This window comes from Pan troglodytes, chromosome 23 (assembly GCF_028858775.2).
Source record: "Pan troglodytes isolate AG18354 chromosome 23, NHGRI_mPanTro3-v2.0_pri, whole genome shotgun sequence".
Lineage (NCBI taxonomy): Eukaryota > Metazoa > Chordata > Mammalia > Primates > Hominidae > Pan > Pan troglodytes.
Window position 1 is genome coordinate 35,475,558 of NC_086016.1, and position 23,883 is coordinate 35,499,440.

The window sequence follows — 23,883 nt, forward strand, 5'->3', positions numbered from 1 at the left end:
ATTAACCTTTGGATTTTCCAGAGACTCTGGAGAGTCTCAAAGAATGTATCTCTCATCTTGTAGAAATATTAAATGATTAGTCTTATTTTGTGAACTGCATGCTAAATGCTGTCAAATAATAAGTGATACTAGACCTTCTTTGCATTACATTTATGGGTATCTACCCAAATTACATAAAATTCTTAAAAATCTAATATGACATTAGTTAAAATTCTAGACATTATGTTGTGTGGCACAAAAATAACTAAATTTCCATGTTAATTGCTTATTATAATGAACTCCCATCAGATTTTTAGCCATGGGTATTCTAAGTTTTTATCCACATCTATTGTTTTGAATTCTTCTTTAAAGGCGTTTGCAATCAAATTTATGGAAGCGACTCTAACAAGTACTCTTAGATATAGGTTAATAAAAACTTTAAGATCAATGGACTAAATGCGAATGTTTGAGAACTCCAATGAAGAAACGTGAATTCATGAAACTCCTAATCAAGCTCAAGCAGAACAAAAATAAATTGCATGAGATTAAGTAACTGATAATGTTTTTGACTTTTATTTAAAACACCGTTAGTTCTTCACTTAAATGTTTTGTTTTCCAGATTTAAGGAAATTTTCTTCCCTAAGCTGTCTATAGTGCACAATGATTTGGTAAACTATATATTTGTGAACAAGGTAGAAGCATTTCCTTTTTCTTCCAATTTTATCTCTCCAAAGTTTGGAGAGATTTTGTGAGTATTCTTATTTTTTATGGTGATATGGTTATTTATACAAGTTCAATAACATTTGCTCTCTCTGCCTGCCACAGTGGCTCATGTCTGTAAGCCAGGTGGGCAGACCCCTTGAGGCCAGGAGTTTGAGACCAGCCTGGCATACATGGGGAAACTCTGTCTCTCCTAAAAATAAAAAAAAAAAAATTAACTCTCTCTTTATAGCAGGATGTAATGGTAACAATTGGTTATATCATCAAGGCTTTGACTGAAATGTCATATCTGAGAATACGTATAAACTGCTTGACTTCTAGGGTTCTCAGCCTTAGAGTAGATGAATAAAAATTGTCAATTCCTGGCAGGTCCAGGAACATTAGTACTGTAAGTATAACCTAAAGTCTGTCTTGGGTTATCTTATTAACCTCAAGAAATTTTTATTTTTATTTATCTTTATTTTTTATTTTTTTTTTGAGACATGGTTTCTCTCTGTCACTCAGGCTGGAGTGCGGTGGCACAATCACAGCTCACTGTAACCTCAGACTCCTGGGGTGAAGCAATTCTCCCACCTCAACCTCCCCAGTAGCTAGAACTACAGGCACTTGCCACCAGCTTAGCTTTGAAAGGTTTTTAAATCTGAGATTACTATGTGGTCAAATCACTGTTCTTGCAGGCAATATTTGATAAAAACTAAATTTATTTTAGAAACAAATTTGTCTTACTCTATTTTTGGAAAAGGCAATATCACCGTAGGAAGAAAAAGTTATGTTTCTGTTCTTTTTTTTCTTCCAGAAATATTTTAATAAAAATTGGCCATTTCCAAGAAACACTCACTGCATGCCCATCAATAAAAGAGAATGATAACAAAATAGAAAATTTCCCATATGGCTATGATTTAAAGAAAAAAATGCGGACACGAGTTATATTTCTAAAGAAAGCTAGAATACACCTGTTATTAGATGGTAGCTGTGTGCACTGTTTTCAAGTTCTTGTTATTTGCCTATAGAGCAATTTGCTATTTGTTATTTGCCTATAGAACTCTTCTAGATTTCTACAATCCTACTTTCTTCTATGGAGTTACCACAAATGGGAATTTCTCTGTTTTGGAAGCCCTATAAGATGAAACTAGATGAATTTTTAGAAACAAGTCTCGTGCCTGATGTCTGGGCCACACAAAGTTCACCAAACTGTCCCATGCCATTACCAGAGACATTCAAACTGCAAACCAGGACGAGAGTTGATTGTTTTCATGCTGTAGACACCTTTTTTTCAAGATGTCAGAACAAGGCTCTATATCATAATGATGTAACAAAGCCTACCTTTTTCACTTGGTAGGATAATGGTCATTTTGTTTATTCAATTGGTTGTCTTTAAAGCCTAGGTTTATTGCTCAAAGTCCTTATGCAAACTATTCTTGTCACATCACTATTAATTTTACTTTGCATTTTTCTCTTTAATTTTGTATCTGTTACTTGTTCAAATTTTTTACAGATGTACAAATCCTAACAGTATAATGCTAACCCAGCACTTTGAGATGGTAACATATGCCTATGGAACAGACAAAAGTGAACTTAATTACAGACTCCAAGTAGACAGACTAGGAGCACCCCACTTAAACTTCCTTATTGCTCAAATGTGGTTAAAAAGGTTTTGACACTGACTCCTAGCTGCCATTCATTCTCTCCAACGTGAAACAAGACCAGAAACCTGGGAGAGGTCCATCCTGGCACTGAGAGACATGAAAACCTAACTAAAGGATGATTGAACAGCGACACTTTTGGGGAAACATCTTGATCAAAAGTGTGAAATATGAATGTTGCCAAAATAAAAATGGAGTCATTTGTGTTAACAAAACCCTGACAAATAGAACCAGGAAGGCCATGGAAAGAGGCTTTTCTTCCACAAGTGTCTGATAACAAGAATGATTACAAAAGACTCCGTGAAAACCACAATCTTGCACAAATGCCATCGTAACTTTACACACACAAAATAAAAACTTCTGCAGGCACGTCTGCCCAGCAACTGCCTGTCCAGTCTTGGACTGGTGTCAACTTTGTTACTGATCCTTTGGCCAAAGATAATTATCTCTAAACAATTATAAAATCCTCTTCATTTTTCCTTTAAAAAACCTTTATCTTCCTTTGCCTCCCTGGGTATGCACATAGTTTGCTATGGCATGTATATTCCCATTGCAATGCACTATTCCAGAATAAATATAATTTTCTTTTAGAGAGGATCTCTTCATTATTAAGGCTGACAATACTTTAGAAGTTTCTTTGCATGTTTGCAGAAAATTCTCTTTGTTATCTTATGCATGAAAGATTATTCTTCTAGGTATACAACCTGTTATTGTTTCTTGGCATACTTAAGATATGCCTCACTTCCAGTTTTCTCTATTATCTCCTTCTGATAGTCCAATGAGACATATCCCAATTTCTTTGCTTCTTTCTCAGTTTTTCTATCTCTTTTCATTCTGTGTTGCATCTTGGGTAATTTCTTATACCTCTTCCAGTTCACTAATTCTCTCTTCAGCTGTGTTTAAGCTGCTGTTTAACATCCATTTAATTTCAATAATCATATCTTTCACTTCTAAAAATACTATTTAATCCAAATAGGGCTATTCATTTTTTGAGAATCTACTATTCCTTCATCCTACTTTCAATATTCATTTTTTATTTCTACATGTAATAAAAATACTTATGTTTTATATCTGGTAAGTCCAATATTTGCAGTCTTTCAGATTTAACTCCAGTCTTCAGTTTTTGCACTTTCTCAGGGTAGCTTACTTCCTTGTGTGTTTTGTGATTCCTAACTGAGAACCTTGCTTTCCTTGTAACTTCCCCTAAAAAATTCTGAAGACTTGTTTTCAAGAATATTCTTCTAGATCAGATTTATGTTAGTTTCTGCCAAGTGCCTGGCAAATTTTTAATTTTTTTTCTTCCCATTTTTGCTCCCACACATGTAATTTCAGCCCCCAAAATAATATGGGCATAGGCTTAAAATAAAATCTCAGAGGAAACATTTCTCCCTCATTCTACCTAAAACCAAGGATGAAACAGACAACAACCTCTACTGTCTTCTTCTACACTCTGAGTTTTATTAACTGTTTATCCGCTGAGGATAATACTCTTTGTGGATCCTGACTTTATGTGAGGCCTTTATGTGAGGTCTTTCTTCCTGTGGGCCTAAGGTCCTGTGTATAGTATTTCAACAGAATAATTATATGTTTTGCCTGTTGGCCTATTGTCCCTCTGTATCCCATGATAGCATTCGCTTGTTTGAACAATAAATTATACAGTTACCTATTGAGAAAAACCACTGTTTTTCTATACTCTCACACAGAAGACTTCTGATGCCAGATAGTGTGGGGTTATTTTCCTACAATGACCAGTTCTTCAACACTAGCTGGGTCCCTATAATTTAATACAACAGTGACACTACCTCCTTGACAAAAGCATCAGACTCCATGGGTTAGTGGCTTAGTCCCACGAGGCTGCCCACTTCAGATGCCAGTTGCAAAACCCAGTCTCCTGTCCTCTGACAGATTTGCTGTAAATCAAGGATTCCTATGATCCCCTCCTTGGGTTCCATAATTTACTAGAATGGCTCCTGAAACCCTGGGAAACACATTTACCAGCTTATTATCAAGGATGCAACTTGGGAACAGCCAGAGAGAAGAGGTACATAGGGCAAAATATGGGGGTGTGGGGTGAGGGGGTATGGAGCTTCCATGCCTTCTCTGGGCACACCACCCTGCAGCAACAATAGTGTTCACCAACCCAGAAGTTCATCAAATCTTGTTATTCAAGAGCATTTAAAGAGCTTGATTTCTAGCACACCCTCCTGCCTTCCCAGAGGTCCATGGAACTTTCAGTGGGGAGGTTTTTTTTTTTTTTTTTTTGAGTGTCGTAAAGTCTTTATTTTACGAAAGAAGTCACACAGGCAAAGCTTTATATTTGCTGAGTGATTTCTTTCTTTCTTTTTTTTTTATTATACTTTAAGTTCTAGGGTACATGTGCACAACGTGCAGGTTTGTTACATATGTATACATGTGCCATGTTGGTGCGCTGCACCCATTAACTTGTCCTTTACATTAGGTATATCTCCTAATGCTATTCCTCCTCTCTCCCCCACCCCATGACAGGCCCCAGTGTGTGATGTTCCCCACCCTGTGTCCAAGTGTTCTCATTGTTCTGCTATAAAGACACATGCACACCTATGTTTACTGCGGCACTATTCACAATAGCAAAGACTTGGAACCAACCCAAATGTCCATCAGTGATAGACTGGATTAAGAAAATGTGGCACATATACACCATGGAATACTATGCAGCCATAAAAAAGGATAAGTTCATGTCCTTTGTAGGGAAGCTGGAAACCATCATTCTGAGCAAACTATCGCAAGGAGAGAAAACCAAACACCGCATGTTCTCACTCGTAGGTGGGAATTGATCAGTGGGGAAGTTCTAACCCTCTAATCACTTGGTCTTTCCATCCTGAGGCTCTCTAGCGGCCCTACTCTAAGATACCTCATTAGCATAAACTCAGGTATAACCCAAAGGGGCTCATATACATAATAAAAGCTGTTCTTATCACTCAGGAAATTTCAAGGGTTTTAGGAGCTCTGTTCCAGGAACCAGGGACAAAGACTAAATAGATTTCTTATAATACCAGGCTCACCTTTAAACCAGGCTCCCTGCCACTAGTGATCATCCCTTCCAAGGGCAAAGGTGACATTCAGTTGCTCTTTGCTTATCTTTTTGGATTCACTCTGTCATTGTTTCTGGCCTTTGCTTTCTTTACTTGCTTTATGAACCGATCAATTACGCTTTCAAAGCATGTAAAACATTTTTTAATCCAGCATTTTTACATATTCTTTGCACAGTTGGTTTTATTTCATCCCCCTCTCCAAACTTTTTAATCCATGATATTCTTGACAATATTCCTGTCTGTTTCTTCTCTTTTCCTTATTTCTAACAAGCACATGATATACAGAAGGAACTGAATAAATGCCGATGGAAAGAATGAATGTTGCAGGCACCTCTGTTTTAAATCCTTTCTAATATTTTGAAATAAATTTCAAGTGCAGTTAAAAAAAAAGTTCTTTCTTTCTAATGCTATAATTTCACTCCTGGAAAGGCAAGCTACAACAATATTGGATGGAAGGGCTTCATGGACAAAGCTGTTAATTAAGATATAATTTATATTTATGAAAATTTGAAAACAACTAAGGTCAAGGGAGTGGCTAGGTAACAGACTAACTATTGGATATGATGTTCATTAACACCATGTGGCTCAACCAGAAAATGCTTATGATATGCAACAAATGAAAAGCAGAAAACCACATTTAACATGCGTTATGACTATAAATAAGACATAATACCCACATGGGGACATGGATCAGAAGCCAAGTACAAAAGACTAATTTATTAGAAAAGCTAGCTTTGCAATCCTTTTTCCTTTTTAAAACTTGCAATGGATATAAACTTTATATGGAACAAATTCTTTAAGGACGCATGTATCTAAACCTCTGTGATACAACCTGAGAGGCAAAAGCCCTTGCTGTCAGACAGGCCTGCATTGAAATCTTCGTTCTGTTGAATAGTTGTGGTCAATTCTTTACTCCTTCCACTGTAGGGAGGGAATTCTAACACACTCCTTAACTCACACTCCTTACTCAAAGTAATCATACGGGCTTAGTCATACAGTTACTTTGGCCAATGAGGGATATTAGCAACAATGACTCAAGGTTTCCTCTTGTGTATTAGGGCTTCCTCTGCCACCTCTGCCTCACCATGAGAAAACACCATACTGGCTTGCAGAGGGGACAGAGGACACCCAAGTTGCCCCAGTCACCAGCTGTCCCATCTGAAGCTGACCACAAATACTCTGTTAAACCAGTAAAAAAATGAACCATCCAACCAGCCTACAAACTCACCAACTACATAAATGGTTGCTGATTTAGGCCACTATCAGAATAGCTTGTTAGGCAGCATTATCTATAGCAGTAGATGACTAATATACCCTGTCTTCTTCCTCTTTCTATAGCCAGGTTCATTCACAGTGTTTGGTACCTACAGAGTGGTGATGAAGGCTTTTTCTGTCATTGTCCCCCCTCTGTGAGGAAGAATGAGACATTTATGCTTGCATCTCCCCCACTCACCCACCCACACCTGTCATAGCACTTTGTCCTTTTTAAAATACTTACTTCTTTGCACAGTTCTCTCCTCCTCCAAGTCATACATGACTTGGAAGCAGGTTAATTATTCCCATCCACATCTACAGCACCTGGCACAGAGTAGGCCCTCAATAAATGTTTTTGCTTGAGTTGAATGAATAGATTTCGGGAGCTGGCATGAACCAAAAGAGCCAGCAGCAGATGGCAAGAATAATAACCACACAAGCTGGTTCTTATGCCAGGAGGCTTTAGGCTTTCCAGAAAGCCCAAATAAGGGTGGAAAAAAACCAACACCCCACAAAGATGAAAAGCATACTCATTCTGCTCTCCTGTGCCCTTATCTCTCTCACCACATTGCACATAAATCTCCCAGCCATCCATGCCCCTGGGAGGTCCTCTCAGCCCACCTCACCCTACCTCCAGGGATGTCCCTGTGTTGACCCTACCTTTAGATCAGACACGTCTCTGTAGCACTGCTCGGAGCGGGTGTGGTCTGACAGCTGCACATTCCAGAAGCAGGGGAGCTGGTACACAAGGAAGGGGTTTTGTTTGATGACGGCATTGAAAATATCCTGGGGGATGAAAGCCAAAGACACAGTCAAGACAGTCAGATGGTCCAGCTGCCCATTTTGGCTCTCAAGGCACTGCATCCCCTGTGATAGGGCTTCTCTTGAACCTCCTGCTCTGAACACAGGCTGGCTCGCACTGTGAGGCATCTCTCTTGCCTGTTATCTCTAGGAACCAAGCAATAATGTTTGGATAGAGACGGGGGAATGCCCCAGGCTGACTGGAAGCTCCAGAGTCCTGCTGGTCTCATAAGGCCCTATCCAGTGAGCTCACATGTGCAGACATGGGGTGTCTTCCCTACCCTCACTGGCATATGAAAAATGAAGTCTCCTTCCCCTCTGGCCTCCTAGGCAGGAGCCCTGTGTTATCCATCCTGAGCCTCCTGGAGAGGAAACTGCATGATGACAAGTAGCCCCACTCATTCAGGGACTGAGACAAATTACAGATCCTCCCTTTCAGCCGTGCTTCCTGGGGCCTGCGGTGGACTCAGTGATGGATGCTCCTTGGATTTCTGCAGGCCATGGTGCCCAGGATACGCACTCTCCATTTCAAAATCCAACCCTGACTTGTCTAGGGAGGTTTTACCTTTTTTGGGCTCTTCTCCAAGCTCTTGCACCAGGCCATACTTATTAACTAGCTGCTGACAGGTGGTGCCGGGAGGTGAATTATGGGCCTTCGTGGCAGAAGATGGCTGAGTAAACTATCCTCACTGGACACGGGCATACAATTGCTAGCTTTGGGGGACATGCTCAAGTCACTGTGACCCGACTTGAAATATGAGGCTGGTGGACGATTTTCCCTTCAGGTTTAAAACAGCTACCTGGGTATTATTTTTTTTCTTAAACTCATTCATTATACTCTATCTCATGTTTGAAAAAGGAAACCAGTTTCTGGCTGCTTGGGAAATACTGAATAATAATACTTTAAAAAATAGTAAAGTAATTATGCAGGGTTTCTTGTTTCCTCCGTATTATGAAACTTTGCAGGCATTCGACGAACCAGGAAATTGCACTTTGAACAAAAACATGCAGAGTGAGCTGGCTCTTTGGATGAAAAGGAAAGGGTGAAATGCAGAAAACTCAGAGAAATCATCTTCGTGCCTGAAGACAGCTACCAGTGCCACAGGAAGATGAAAATTTAAATGAGTGATCCTGGTAGACTCAAAGTCAGACTGGAGCCCTGTGCCTTTCCTAGGATGTCGAAATGAGGAATGGGTTTTTAAAAAATGAATATTTGTTGGCTGGGTGCAGAGACTCATGCCTGTAATCCCAGCACTTTGGGAGGCTGAGGCAGGCGGATCATCTGAGGTCAGGAGTTCAAAACCAGCCTGGCCAACGTGGAGAAACCCCATCTCTACTAAAAATACAAAAATTAGCCGGGTGTGGTGCCACACGCCTGTAATCCCAGCGACTTGGGAGGCTGAGGCAGGAGAATTGCTTGAACCCAGGAGGTGGAGGTTGCCGTGAGCCGAGACTGTACCACTGCATTCCAGCCCGGGTGACAGAGCGAGACTCCACCTCAAAAATAAAATAAAATAATAAAAATGAATATTTGCTAACAGTTCGGTAGAGTTCAAGGAGTTTCTGAGGCTTCCTGCATAGCAAGGTGGTTTCCTTGCAGTTTATTCTTTCTATTTAAGTGCATTTCCCTTGAGTAAAGGGACACTAGGACAGCATCTAAGCAAAAGGCTCAGGTTAAAGGTTAGACTCTATTTGCCAGGGAGGCCAGTGAAACCTTGCCTGGGAAATATGCTGTGGCATTCTGGGGTCCCAGAGAGCAGGCCCTGTGCACTCCACCTGGTGATGAAGAGGGCACCGACATCTACTTATGAGTCTGCGTCAGTAGACGCTAAGCTCTATGAGGGCAAGTGCTGCATCCTTCGTCTATCTCCGTCATCCTTTTTCTGAACTTGGCTCCTGGTATACACAGTACTCAGCGAAAGTCTGCCGAATGAACAAATGAATGAACAAAGGGAAGGCACTAAGGAGTTGAGCTGTTGTCTTAGACTGGCAAGAATAAGGCAGCTGTATCAGAGCACACAGAGTCACACAACACGTAGAAAACCATTCAGACCGATTTACTTTTAAGTTTCTTTGAGAAACAGCACCAAGCGCACTCAGGAATAGCTGCACCTTCGAACCTGGCCACTCACCTGGTCAGCTAAGGATGTAGAGAGCATGCCCATGAGCTCCCTCTCTGCGGTCAGCCTCCACATCTGCTCCCATTTCATCTTCCGCAGCTTATCCAGAAGTAACAGGATCACCCCTGGGCGACAGCACAGGATAAAAGAGAAAATCAAAAAATAAAAAAGATGGAGAGCTAGGCACACCTACTCACAGCACAGCCACAGTCTCTCGGGGATGATTGTCTTATGCAGACAAGAGGCCTATTCACTGCTGCAGATGAGTCTTCCCTCTAAAAATTCTTCCAATGAGGCTCCACAGTATGGGGCACCTGTTTGGAGATGAATACACCTGGGTTCAAGCCTAGGACCTCCCAGTTACTCGATAGGAGACATGAAACCATCTCTCTGAGACCTCCTTGTTATATGGAGACTGGTCATACAGGCCTCAAAGGACTGTTGTAAGGAGTAAGTGATGAGGGCAGGGAGAGCCTAGCATTGTATGGAGATGGACAGTGGTGCTGGCCGCACAACAATGTGAATGGACTTCATGCCACTCAACTGTACGTTTAAACATGGTTAACACGGTAAATTTATGTTATGTATATTTCACCACAATAATGAAAAAAAAAGATTCTAGCTCTGCACTGGATAGAGAGCACATTCCTTATAGACATTAGGTTCTCTCCTGTGTTTTTCCCCAGAGATATGACCACCTACCTAGGTTGAGCTGATAGGTGGAATCTGTACAATGTATACCATTTATCCGTACACACAAAAGCAGCTCCTCTGTGACTTTATTCTGGGTATGGCTTTGCCAATTTGCTTGACGATTACTGACAAGCCATATGGGCCTGTCTCAGTCTTCCTGATTTCAAGAGGGTCTTTTTGGCCCATCCACGCTGGGTCTTTAAGGTGAGCTCCAGAAGCCTGTGAGCTCATAAGAAACTAATAATAAGAGGTGGTTCCTCTTCCTTGATATCTTTTCTTGGTTACTTTCTGCGGGAGGGACCTGGGTGAATGGAGGGTTGTTTAGGGAGGGAAGCTCCCATTGTCTATATCCTTTTGTGTTTTTTAAAACGCTAAAACAACAGCGGGGTGCGGTGGTGGTTCATGCCTGTAAACCCAGCACTTTGGGAGGGGAGGTGGGTGGATCACCTGAGGTCAGATTAGCCTGGCCAACATGGTGAAACCCCATCTCTACTAAAAATGCAAAATTAGCTGGGTGTAGTGGTGCATGCCTGTGATCCCAGCTACTTGGGAGGCTGAGGCAGGAGAATCACTTGAACCTGGGAGGTGGAGGCTGCAGTGAGCTGAGATCGTGCCACAGCACTCCAGCCTGGACGACAGTGCAGGACTCCGTCTCAAAAAAAAAAAAAAAAAAAAGCTAAAACAACTAAACATATTATTCAGGTAAAAAATAAATACATCAGTTAAAATCTAAAAAAGAAAAAATACATTTAGGCTTAGCTGAATGGCTGAGAAGCAACTATCTACCATCAGGTCAGTTAGAGCAAGCAGAAAAAGCCCTGAGCACAGAACACAAAAAGCCGAGAGAATTTCCCTGCAGGCCACTGCAGTCAATTTGGTGGGTGGAACTGTAGCACCCAGAGGCCCCCAAATCAATCCTCTTCAGGATGCTTAGCTCAGCAGAATGGTCAGTGGGGAAGACTCAAGGCAGTTGAAAAATGATCTTAGTTGAAACCTAGCACCTGCATTTCCAAGACTCTAGGAAAGAAACTTATTTCCCCAAATCACATACAAATGTCAACTCTAAGCCTCTTTACTTATTCCAGTGGCACATATTTGGAGAAAAGATATATTCACCATTTAGTGAAAGGTGTTTGGCCAGGTAGAATTGAAAAAAAAATAGTATCTATATGGCTATGGGAAGAATGGGCTAATAATACACAGAGATCTGAACTTGTAAGTCTGAAGGACAAATTAGATCTGCTGCATAGGTCCTTTGTGCTTTGTTAGGTTTTTTGCACATCACATATCATTTCCCCTAATGCTCCCTGAGATCTCTACAAGATAGATTTTGTTATCCTTATTTTATAGGTGAGGAAACTGAGGGGCTAAATCGGACACTTGTCAATTCACAGTTCAAAAGTAGCTATGTCAGATTCAAACTCAGATCTGCGTGATTCCAAGGCCAGCGCTTCTTCCACTCAACCACATAGACTAGAGCCCCAGCAATGTCACTTTGAAGCCATGGGACTCAGGTCAAGATCTGTCTTTTGTTGACTCAGTTTCTATGAGTGTTAAATGAGAAAAATGCTACTTGCCCTGCACAGCTCAGAAAACTGTTGAGCACTCTTGTGGTAGGCTGGTAATGTTTAACCATCAGCTCTCTGGGGGAAAAAAACGGCCGGATTTGTAGCATTTGCCAATTGCCAAGGTGTAAACACTCCCATCATGGCTAATTTCAAGCTAGCAATGTCATGTCACTGAATATGGAGTTGGGGAGGAAGGTACACAGTGGAAATTGTTCACCATAAATGTATTATCTGATTGTTTTACTCAGATAAACAATGTGGGGGTGGGGGGCGGTAGAAAGAAAAGAAACATTTACAAAGTTACAAACCAAGAGAATACAGTGATGTAAGTCACTGGTGACTGATTTAAGAAAATATATTCCAGTCAAAAATATGAATGAAGCCGGGCATGGTGGCTCACACCTGTGACCCCAGCACTTTGGGAGGCCAAGGTGGGTGGATCACTTGAGGTCAGGAGTTCAAGACCAGCCTGGCCAACATGGTGAAACCCCGTCTCTACTAAAAATACAAAAAAATTAGCTAGGCATTGTGGTGTGTGCTTGTAATCCCAGCTACTGAGGAGGCTGAGGCAGGAGAAGTGCTTGAACCCAGGAGGCGGAGGTTGCAGTGAGCCGAGATTGTGCCACTGTACTCCAGCCTATGTAACTGAGCAAGACTCCATCTCAAAAAACAAAAAACAAAAAACAAAAAACAAAAAGAGGGCGGGCAGGTGTGGTGGCTCATGCCTGTAATCTCAGCACTTTGGGAGGCCAAGGTGCACAGATCATCTGAAGTCAGGAGTCCAAGACCAGCCCCGCCAACATGGCGAAACCCCATCTCTACTAAAAATACAAAAAAACTAGCCGGGTGTGGTGGTGCACGCCTGTAGTCCCAGTTACTCCTGAGGCTGAGGCACAAGAATAGCTTGAACCCAGGAGACGGAGGATGCAGTGAGCTGAGACTGCACCACTGTCCTCCAGTGGGGGTAACAGAGTGAGACTCTGTCTCAAAAAAAAAAAAAGAATTTCATTAATCTTATTACAAAAATGAATTATAATTAGGTTGGATAGACGCTCCAATGTATTAAAAAAATGGGGGGGGGGGGATGGTGGGAAGCTAGAAACAATGATGAAATATATTAATGCACATTTTTGAAGCCTCTAGAGAGGTCCAGGATGAATCTATGAGTCTCTGGTGACCAAGCTGAGAACTGATGCTTTTAAATGGTGTGAGACTTGGCAGATGTGATTTGCCAGGTTGCCTGAAAAGTCGGAATGTCTAAAACAGATGACTAAATGCAGAGATGCAGGATCATCCTCCCTGTTAGCCAGTCTTTTCTTCTGTGTGACTTTAATTTTTAAAATTATGAACTATTTCAAAACAATAGAAAAGCACACAAACTAATATAATGAATACCCACTACCTAGATATAATGGTTATTATAATACATTGCCACATTTACTGTTAAAAAATTAAAGCATTACAGATAAATCTAAAGTTCATCTCATTCTACCTCCTCTCTTCCTCAAAGGCAGCCAGTATTCCCAGGGGTCTGTGTTTTATTTCTAGGCTTGTTTTTATATTTTTATCCTCTATGCACATAATAACACATGGTATTTTTAGTGTGTTTTGGATTGCGTATTTCCTATTCTAACTTGCCTTTTCACCCACTGTTATGTCTTTAAGATTTAACTATGTTAGTATTTCCTATCTAGTTTAGTCACTGTAATCACATCATCCATTTTATACATATACCACAATTTATCCATTCCTCTCCTGAAGGACATTTTGGTTGTTTACTATGTTTTTGCCATTATAAACAATGCTGCAATAAATATCCTAATCTTGATTCATGTCTCGAGAGCTTAGCTAGGGTGCAGCTTCCAAAGTTGGACCGGGATTGCCGTGTTGAAGGCGCTCCTTGTCTTGAAACATCTTCAACTACTCCATCTTCCATTTCTCTTACAGTCAGCCATTACTGAGTCCACAGATTCTAAATTTAAAACACCTTTTACATTTCTTTTATTCATTCATTCAACAGTTATTTACTGAGTAGCTACTATGTGTGAATTCATAGAAATAGACTTGTACTTATTTTGCTTCACTACTTTCACCAATCTCATGGGCTTTTTAAATTTTTTTATTTTTTTAGACAGAGTCTTGCTCTGCTGCCCAGGCTGGAGTGCAATGACACGATCTCGGCCCACTGTAACCTCTGCCTCCCAGGTTCAAGCAATTCTCCTGCCTCAGCATCCCAAGTAACTGGAACTACAGGCACACACCACCACGCCTGGATGATTTTTTGCATTTTTAATAGAGACGGGGTTTCGCCATGTTGGGCAGGCTGGTCTCAAAACTCCTGACCTCAGGTGATCCACCCACCTCAGCCTCTCAAAATGCTGGGATTTTACAGGCGTGAGCCACCACGCCTGGCCAATCTCATGGGCTTTATTCAACATATTAACTCAGCATATATTTACTGGAGGTGTAACATTCATTCTTTGCCAGGCCCTTTTGTGGAAACACACATAAGACACGTACATCATTAGGATTCAATGTGATGACTGCAAACACTGAGATCATGCAGTGCTTATGAAGAGAGCTCACAGGAGGGAGGCCTGGGTGGCCTGGGCTAGGACTTGGTCAGGCAGTTGGGGAAGCTGTCTGAGGAAACACCATGGACAAAGGCACGGAGGCAGGAGATGCATGACAAGACTGGGCTACGCAAGAACTAGAGTGTATCATGGCCAGACAGTTTCAATAGCAGGCTTAGGCAAATGCCAGGACAGACGCCTGAACACACGCACAGGCAATAAATCAGGAAGAGCCTCGTATCTATGCAACACAGGTGCGTTCCAACCATGTTTATGCTGTTTCCTACAGAGAAAATGCTATTCTTAAAACCCACTGGGAGTTAAGCTGCTTATGGCTGGAAAGGCTGATCCAAGGGTTTCAGAGGCCCCAGGCCCTACCAAAGTATCCCCAAGGCCCAGGAGATGATTTTGTTGGCACTTGTCACCCATGTGTGACACAGTGGTTGGGAAGTCCTACTGAGGACAACTGAAAGCCAGACAAGGATGTAGAGCAAGAGAGTGACTGCAACAGAATCTGTTTTAGAAAAGCCAAACTAGCTGGGCGCGGTGGCTCATGCCTGTAATCCCAGCACTTTGGGAGGCTGAGGCTGGCGGATCACCTGAGGTCAGGAGTTTGAGACCAGCCTGGCCAACATAGAGAAACCCTGTCTCTACTAAAAATACAAAAATGAGCCGGGCATGGTGGTGTGTGCCTATAGTCCCAGTTACTTGGGAGGCTGAGGCAGGAGAATCACTTGAACCTGGGAAGCACAGGTTGCAGTGAGCCGCGATTGCATCACTGTACTCCAGCCAGGGTGACAGAGTGAGACTCAGTCTCAAAAACCAACCAACCAACCAACCAACCAAACAAACAAAAAAAACCAAGCTAAAATGTTGCTGTCATTTATCCTGCCATTTCACAAGATCAAAGGCCTCCAGTATTTCAGGGTGGTCTTCAGAACAAGCTATAACCCCTTGGTTGTGGCCAGACCATCTGGTTCTCGCCATAATTTAATTTTCTTTTCTTTCATCAGACCACTTCATCCAGGAAAACTGGCACTCTGCCATAAAACAACCATAACCTCTGCCTCTGTGAACTTGATGAGCTGATTCTCAGGCTGCTTTTCTCTTTGGAATTCCAGAAAGTTTACTAAATATACCGCTCCCTGTACCCCGATTCAACCAAGAATCAGAATCCAAAGCAGACAAAAACATTCATGAGCAAACATGTCACAAAGCTTATGAATTTCACTCTCAGCTTCCTGAGCCTCCTCTAATCTCACAACATTCTTAGAAAGGGGGGCTGGTTAGTCCTGACTGCTGAGTTTGCATCGATGTGGGAACCGAGGTGCTGAGGATGGAGGTGATGTTTCCAATGTCACAGTGCTGGCAACTGCTTCCTACTGCCCTGTTTATCTTAGAACATAAGAACTAATAAAGACCCTGTGCTTCCTGTGCCAGCAGAGCCCATGGGTGGCTCTTCTTTGTACCTAGACATTTTTAAAGACCATGCTTCTTCTTAAACATGAATGTCACATGTGTGCTCGGCTGACACAGGCTCATGTGGGCTCCTGGGAATCAGGGCTCCCAGACACCACAGCTGGGCCACAGGCAAGCTGCTCTTGGCATGCCAAACCAGAGGGGACTCTGTTTGCTTTTGTTGTGTGTTTTTTTTTTTTTTTTTTTTTTTTGAGACAGATTCTTACTCTGTTGCCCAGGCTGGAGTGCAGTGAGTGGCACGATCTCAGCTCACTGCACCCTCCGCCTCCCAGGTTTAAGCCATTCTGGTGCCTCAGCCTCCTGAGTAAGTAGGACCACAGGTGTGTGCGCCACCAGGCCTGGCTAATGTTTTTTGTATTTTTAAGAGAGAAGGGGTTTCACCATGTTAGCCAGGCTGGTCTCGAATTCCTGAACGCAAGTGATCCGCCCACCTTGGCCTCCCAAAGTGCGGGGAACACAGGTGTAAACCACCACACCCAGCTGACTCTGTCTACTTTTAATCATAGGTCCTGCATTCAGAAGTCATTTCGTCTATGACTCATTTCAAAATTTTTTTATTTGAGCACCTGCTTTGGTTCTATTCATTAGTTAACTGGGGACTTGGAAGTTTTTAAAACACAGTCCTTGTTCTCAGGGAGCAAGGCCTGACAGGGAAGGGAAACAGGTAATCACAAAAATGCAAAGCACTGTGATAAATGGGAGGTGGGGAAGAACTACGGGAGCTGGGGTACAGGTAAACTGACTGTGTCTCAGGGGAAGCATTAGGGGAAGGGCATCTTGAAATGAATGATGTCTACACTGAAACTTAAGGATAAAAAAGGTTATATAAGTGAGAGACAGGAAGAACAAAGGTTAAACCAGACAGGCTTCTCTCTCTAGGACAGTGATTTCAAAGGAATGGGTTGCTGAATATCTAGCAGGTAGCAAATACTGTCCACCACATTTGAGCTGCAGACCTCAAAAGGTAATGACCCATGTCCCCCTCTTCTCCCAAAAAAGAAAATTTTAGAAAGGCTGCATAAAGTTGTCTAGCATGGATGAAAACATTTGTCTTTGCTCATAAATCTATAATTATCCACAGGTTATTTCCTTTTTTTTTTTTTTTTTGAGACGGAGTCTTGCACTGTCGCTCAGGCAGGAGTGCAATGGCGTGATCTCGGCTCACTGCAACCTCTGCCTCCCGGGTTCTAGTGATTCTCCTGCCTCAGCCTCCCAAGTAGCTGGGATTGTAGGTGCCCACCCACACCCAGCTAATTTTTTGTATTTTTAGTAGAGACAGGGTTACACTATGTTGGCCAGGCTGCTCTCGAACTCCTGACCTCATGATCCACCCGCCTCGGCCTCCCCAAGTGTTGCGATTACAGGTGTGAGCCACCGTGCCCAGCCTACCACAGGTTATTCCTATAACCAATATCCTCACATCCTTAGAGTGACACAGCAGAATGAATTCTGGGAACACAAGCTTCTTCTTTTTTTTTTTTTTGTAGCTATCCCAGAAGGGGAAGGAAAAAGAAAAAACTGCAGTGGACTTGGAAAACACACTCTTGGCTCTGAGTCCTGATATCACTGCTTAATATCAATATGATTCTTGAAAAAAGTCACTGTGTTTCTAAGCCTCAGATCCTTATTTGTAATACAGTGACAATCCCACATTAACTCCAAGGTGATTATGAGGAACAAAAAAGAAAACGGGGGCCCGGTGTGGTGGCTCACACCTGTGATCCCAGCACTTTGGGAGGCAGAGGAGGGTGGATCACCTGAGGTCAGGAGTTCGAGACCAGCCTGGTCAATACGGCAAAACCCCGTCTCTACTAAAAATACAAAAATTAGCCAGATGTGGTGGTGGGTGCCTGTAATCACAGTTACTTAGGAGGCTGAGAGGCACAAGAATTGCTTGAACCTGGGAGGCGGATGTTGTCGTGAGCCGAGATCGCCCCATTGTACTCCAGCCTGGGCAACACAGTGAGACTCTGTCTTAAAAACAACAACAACAACAACAAAAACAAGAAAAATGGCATCTTTAAAGTATCTGGTACAGTGGAAGAGTATCCACCAGGGCTGGAGTGGGAATTATTAATGGATAATTAATGTCCACACCTAGTAAATCATTTTTCTTTGTAACCCACTGATTATTCAAATAATCTTCAAAATTCCCGTGAGTGTGAAATGTACTGGACAACTTGAAATATTTGCAATATTTGCAAACATTTCCAGGCCCATAGCCTTCTCAGTGTTCTGAAAATAGTTGGCTTATAGTGTCACAGCCTGCATGCTTAGGAGATCTCTTGAGGTTATTCCAAGTGGCAGCTAAGAGATACATCCACAGGAAGAAAATAAATAATAATAAAGGAAAGAAAATCCACTGTATGGAAAATTATGAGCTTAAATTGTATTCTTAAGCAGCTAATGAGTCTGTTTAGGATGTTAAATATAATCTTCATATTGATATGAGCTTATAAGACAATCTGCCAGTTTCTTCAAAGGTTAGGAGCTTGCACTCAGGTCATAGAAGACTTGAGAAACAACATTTCCAAGAGAAACAGAACTCTGTTTCTTGACCTTGCTCCTATGGGGCTGCGGAAATATCCTAATTAATGGCTGTGCAGCAGTGCTTTCAAAATATGAAGTGGTACATAAAAGCTTAATAAATGACAGTTACAGAAACTATACATTTCCTCATTAAGGTGTCTAATCCCTCACTGAACTTGCCTAATTCCCACTGGATTTAACATAAATTATGTGCATGTGTGCAAAGTAGAAAGAGGATTTTTAAGTGACTACTGCTTCAAGTTATGAAAATGGTTCCATTTGAAACTGGAGCCTTTTAAGCTGAAACAACACAGATTTGGCTTTGGAATGCGTGCCCCAAATCAGACTTTTGACCCTGCTTTTCTGCTGTCAGGAGGAAGGTGGTGCCAAAAAGCCTGACTTTGGCCTTTGCCTGGCATTCGCTGCTGCCTGATCCTCCCATTCCCATCCTTGTCGTCAGGGTCTGGGAGCTTGGAGCAAGCCCCTTGCCCCTGAGTGCTCTGCACAGAGGCAACATGCCTTAAATTTGACAAGGACTGTCAAGGGAGCTGGCTGGGATGCATGTGACCCGCAGCACTTTACCTACAGCTGTTGTGCTGGGAGCACAGAGACCAACGCTAAATAAATAAATGAATAAATAAATTAAAAATCAAAGGATTCTCTCATGAACATCTGGTCAAGTAGCAGGGCTTTTCATCTGTGGATCAGAGGGCAATGTTTTCTTTTTAGCAACAGCTCAGTAATCAAGATGGCAGGGAAAGAAAAGTAGGTATCTGTGCAGAGAGGAAAGTGAGAATAATGCTATTTTATGAGCTAGACATTATTTTTTGCCACTGCAACTGCCAAAAAAAAAAAAAAAAAAAAAAAAAGAGAAGCTAAAAAGGGTGACAATGATGATAATACCTACTATTTATCAAGCAACTGATGTATACTAGAGAGAAGGAACTTAACTTAGATGACCTCTGATTCTTTTTTTTTTGAGACAGAGTCTCGCTCTGTCACCCAGGCTGTAGTGCAGTGGCACAATCTCGGCTCACCGCAACCTCTGCCTCCCAGGTTCAAGTGATTCTTCTGCCTCAGCCTCCTGAGTAGCTGGGACTACAGGCGTGTGCCACCACACCCAGCTAATTTTTTGTATTTTTAGTAGAGACGGGGTTTCACCATGTTGGCCAGGCTGGTCTCGAACTCCTGACCTCGTAATCCGCATGCCTCGGCCTCCCGAAGTCCTGGGATTACAGGTGTGACCCACTGCACCCAGCCAGATGACCTCTGATTCTTATGACAAACTTGCAAAGTAGATGGAATTATCTCTATTTTACAGATGAAGAAACTAAGGTAGACAGAATTACCTCCATTTTACAGATGAAGAAACTAAAGCTTCCATATAACTAACGTGTGGTAAAATTAATTTCACTCTTTGATTTGTGGTCTCAACCATACCATGTTGCCTCCTGGGAGCATGTGTGTGTGTCTGTGTGTGTGTGTGTGTGTGTGTGTGTGTGTGTGTGTGTGTATCTACATGCTCATAACTAAATACGGTGAGGCTTTGCTGAATCAGGGGTCTAAAGCCAAAACAAAAGAGTAGCTCCTGGAGGAGCAGTAAGTAAATGTTTGAAGGACTTTGAGAAGACCACAGGCCATAAGCAGACTGCCTCTGTGAAAACCTGGGAAGATCCCAATCATTATAAAAGGCCGGGAAAGGGCTGGGCATGGTGGCTCAGGCCTGTAATCCCAGCACTTTGGGAGGCCAAGGCTGGCAGATCACGAGGTCAGGAGATTGAGACCATCCTGGCTAACACACGGTGAAACCCCGTCTCTACTAAAAATACAAAAAAATTAGCCGGGCGTGGTGGCGGGCCCCTGTAGTCCCAGCTATTTGGGAGGCTGAGGCAGGAGAATGGCGTGAACCCCGGAGGTGGAGCTTGCAGTGAGCTGAGATCGCGCCGCTGCACTCCAGCCTGGGTGATGCAGCGACTCTGCCTCAAAAAAAAAAAAAAAAAAAAAAAAAAAAGCCAGGAAAACTAGGGCTTCCCTGAGGACAGTCCTGTATGAAAAGGAAGCTGTAGGCCTAGGGTAGGGCCTGATCCAAGATTAGTGATAGTGGGTAACCAGATGGAGCCAATAAATATTCAACTCAGGACACTGTGTCAGAGCTAACTTATGTCAACTTTCCCTCCTGCATGGTAGGAACATTCCCTTCTTTCTGCATCTGAAACTATCCAAGTAACTTCATAGCATGTAGAGGACTACTTGCAGGCAAGAACTCTTTAAAACTTTTTTAGCAAAGGGGAATGCCTTAAGCTTGCATTATGAAAACTGTTTAAGAGAAGGTTCTGCCACTATTCCCTCCCTGGCCTGTTTTCATTCTTTAGGCCAGCTACAAGAATGTAGCTAGAATTGGGTTGGTCAATTCAGACCACATACCTCCTTGGCTCAGGAGGAGAAAGTAGGGACCAAAGTGCCTGGATGACTCCTTTGAATGAGGTTCAGAGGAAGTTTCAGATGAAACCTTTTATTCCTAAACTCAGTACTTCTCGCAGTGTATGATGTAGCATTCTGTAGGATGCTAGTAAATGTTGTGGAAGCAGGGCTAAATAAGTTAAATAAGTGTAGGAGATGATTGATTAGGGTTAAATAAAGTTAAATAGGTTTTGATATATCAGTGTGCACAGTGAATCTCAAAGGTGGTTACGGCTTCCAACACTGTCAGAACGATTTGCCCCTTTTCCCCCAGGAATCTAATAGGATATTGCTTGTCCCTTCAGTTTGAGTCCTCACTGGCTTCGGTCTGCACTTCCTCAGCTCTCCACCTCTAATGCAGGATCCACTACGTGAAAATGAAGATTTGCTCCTTAGTCCTTCAGTGGTTTTTGAGGCTTTGCTGGTTTGAACCAGTGAAATCCTATGGACACAGCGCAGCTGCTCAGCAGGAGGCTCTGGGGAGCGCGCAGACTCTCATCTCAGAAATGCTGATGAAAATCACCCTCAGAATCGCAACCTTCCTCCCTTCTGCTTTGAAGCACTAGAGTTCTCTTCTTATTCATAATCCAACAGAAAGTAAGTTTATTAAAAACCACTTAATCTAAAATCCCCTGCTGATTTTACCTGGGACTCACTTTTGATCATATAAATGAAAAGGTTCTGTAATCCAGCTTTTGCTTTTTAAATTATTTCTTCCTGAAAGCTTTTTGAGAGAGAAAGACAGAGTGAGAGACAGAGAGAGTGACAGAGAGAGAGAGAGAGAGAGAGAGATAGGGAAGGAGGGAGGGGTGGGAGAGAAAGTGGAAATCCTTCCATCTCAAACCTTCCCTAACTTGGCTGGGTTTTTCTCAAGTGTGAATGGAATGGAGTGTGGTCATTCGCTCACTCATTCATTCAATAAATATATATTTTAGCAACACAGAGACAAAGAACACAGTCGTCCCTGCCCGAGAGAGCTCGGAGGTGTTATGGGCAAATAGAGGTATGTTCTAGGCAGACAGGGTGGGCTCCCGAAGGTGGGTGTGGTTGGATTTCATGTTGTGGGAAGTGGTTCTTTTAGACAACAACACTTCACTCTTCCTCTTTATCTCACTGGACAGAAATCATTTGGCCAAGGTTGTGATAGAACTAAGGACACAAATGGTTTGGTGGCTGGCAAATACTTTCAACAAAAACTTGCAGAGTACTTTTGTTTTTTGCTTTTATAAGCAAACTTTTTATTAGAGTGGAATGTACATTCAGAAAAGCGCATAGATCATAACTGTACAGCTTGATGAATTTTCATGAATTGAATAACTAGAACCCAGACCAAGAAACAGAATATCACTAAACCAGAATCCCCCTTACAGTCAAAAACCTACCCAATATCTTGCCATCATCTTGCCTTTTTTCTTTCTTTTTTTTTGAGATGGAGTTTCGCTCTTGTTGCCCAGGCTGGAGTACAATGGCGCGATCTCTTTTCACCGCAACCTCTGCCTCCTGGGTCCAAGCAATTCTCCTACCTCAGCCTCCCGAGTAGCTGGGGATAACAGGCATGTGCCACTATGCCCGGCTAATTTTGTATTTTTAGTAGAGACGGGGTTTCTCCATGTTGGTCGGGCTGGTCTCGAACTCCCGACCTCAGGTGATCCTACCACCTCGGCCTCCCAAAGTGCTGGGATTACAGGCATGAGCCATGGTGCCTGCCCTCATCTCGCCTTCTTACACAATAGCATAGTTTTATCCATTTCTGAGCTTTATATGCTTTGAATCATACAGTATGTGCCCTTTGTATGAATATTACATTTGTGAAATCCATCCATCCCATGCATGCCGTTGTCATTTGTTCATCTTAATGCTGTGTAATAATCTATGACATGATATCTTACTCTACCCATTATGTCACTGATGGACATTTGGGCTGTAATAAACATTCTTGAACATGTCTTTTGACGGCATGTGTATGCATTTCTGTTGAGTACATACCTCCAAGTGGAATTTCCAGGTCATTGAGTGTGCATGTGCTCAGGTTAAGTAGATATTGCAAAGTGGTTCTGAAGTATTCCAATTGCTCCGCAGTCCCACTAAAAACTGGCATTGTCTCAATTTTTGCATTTTAGGCATTCGGTTAGGTCTACACTTTGTATAGTGGTATAGCAATATGGATTTTAATTTGCATTTTTTAATGACTAATGAGGGTCATAGTCTTTTTATATGTTAATTGCCCATTCTGTCCTCTTTTGGGAACTGCCTGTTCTTTTGCTCATTTTTCTATTGGGTTGTCTGCCCTTTTTCTTACTGGTTTGGACGAGTTCTTCATATATTTTTCTTCCCACTTTTAAAGTAAAGGAATGTGGGTCCCAAAGCTGACTGGAAATGAGCGAATTTCTGGCTTTGTGTGTCCAGCTATGCACCAACAGAGACGCCCTTCTCAAAGCTGGCTGGGCATTCATGGGTGGGTGATGCCTGCTGCCTACTTTGCTAGTCTTTTCTGGAATCTATATTAAGCTAGAAAAAAAAAACCTCAAAGAAGGTTATCAAATCCATGCCCCATCTCTATCCCCAATGGCTTCAGGAAACTGAGGCTCAGAAAGGCTATGTGGCTGGTCAAAGCAAAACAACTAATATGAAGTTAAAAAAAAAGGTCAAGGATCTAAGTCTGTGACTCCCCCCACCTTTCCTCCTGAGCTATTTCTGACTCCTCCAACTCTCTGCTTCTCTATAATCAATCTGTTTAAGCTCATCTCAGCTTTCCTTAGTCCGTTTAGACTCACTTGCCGAACTAGAGGGATAATTCCTGGTCAACCCTGCAGATCTGAGGAGATTCCACAGACAGTTCCTTTTAACCACAGAGTGCTTTGCAAATAAAAAGTTGAGGAAAAGTGTTCTTATGGGTTGAATTATGTCCTTTCCAAAAGGTATGTTCAAGTCCTGACCCCCAATACCTATGCATGTGACCCTTTTTTTGGAAAATGTCTTTGCAGTTGTAATCA

The 23,883-nt window shown here is 42.3% G+C and overlaps 1 protein-coding gene across 14 annotated transcripts in view; it reads right to left on the reverse strand.

The window, feature by feature from the left end:
• The window catches only part of LARGE1 (LARGE xylosyl- and glucuronyltransferase 1), an 851,853-nt gene that overhangs the window by 308,641 nt on the left and 519,329 nt on the right, over positions 1 to 23,883 (reverse strand). For all 14 annotated transcript variants that reach the window (XR_010156081.1, XR_010156082.1, XM_063808040.1 and 11 more), the window contains 2 exons: positions 9,601 to 9,713; positions 7,328 to 7,453 (listed from right to left, as the gene is read on the reverse strand). Coding sequence is in view for 12 of the 14 variants with exons in the window: in XM_063808040.1 (XP_063664110.1) it covers positions 7,328 to 7,453; positions 9,601 to 9,713 (239 nt within the window). In the remaining 2 variants the exon portion in view is untranslated. The remainder of the gene's footprint in view (positions 1 to 7,327; positions 7,454 to 9,600; positions 9,714 to 23,883) is intronic.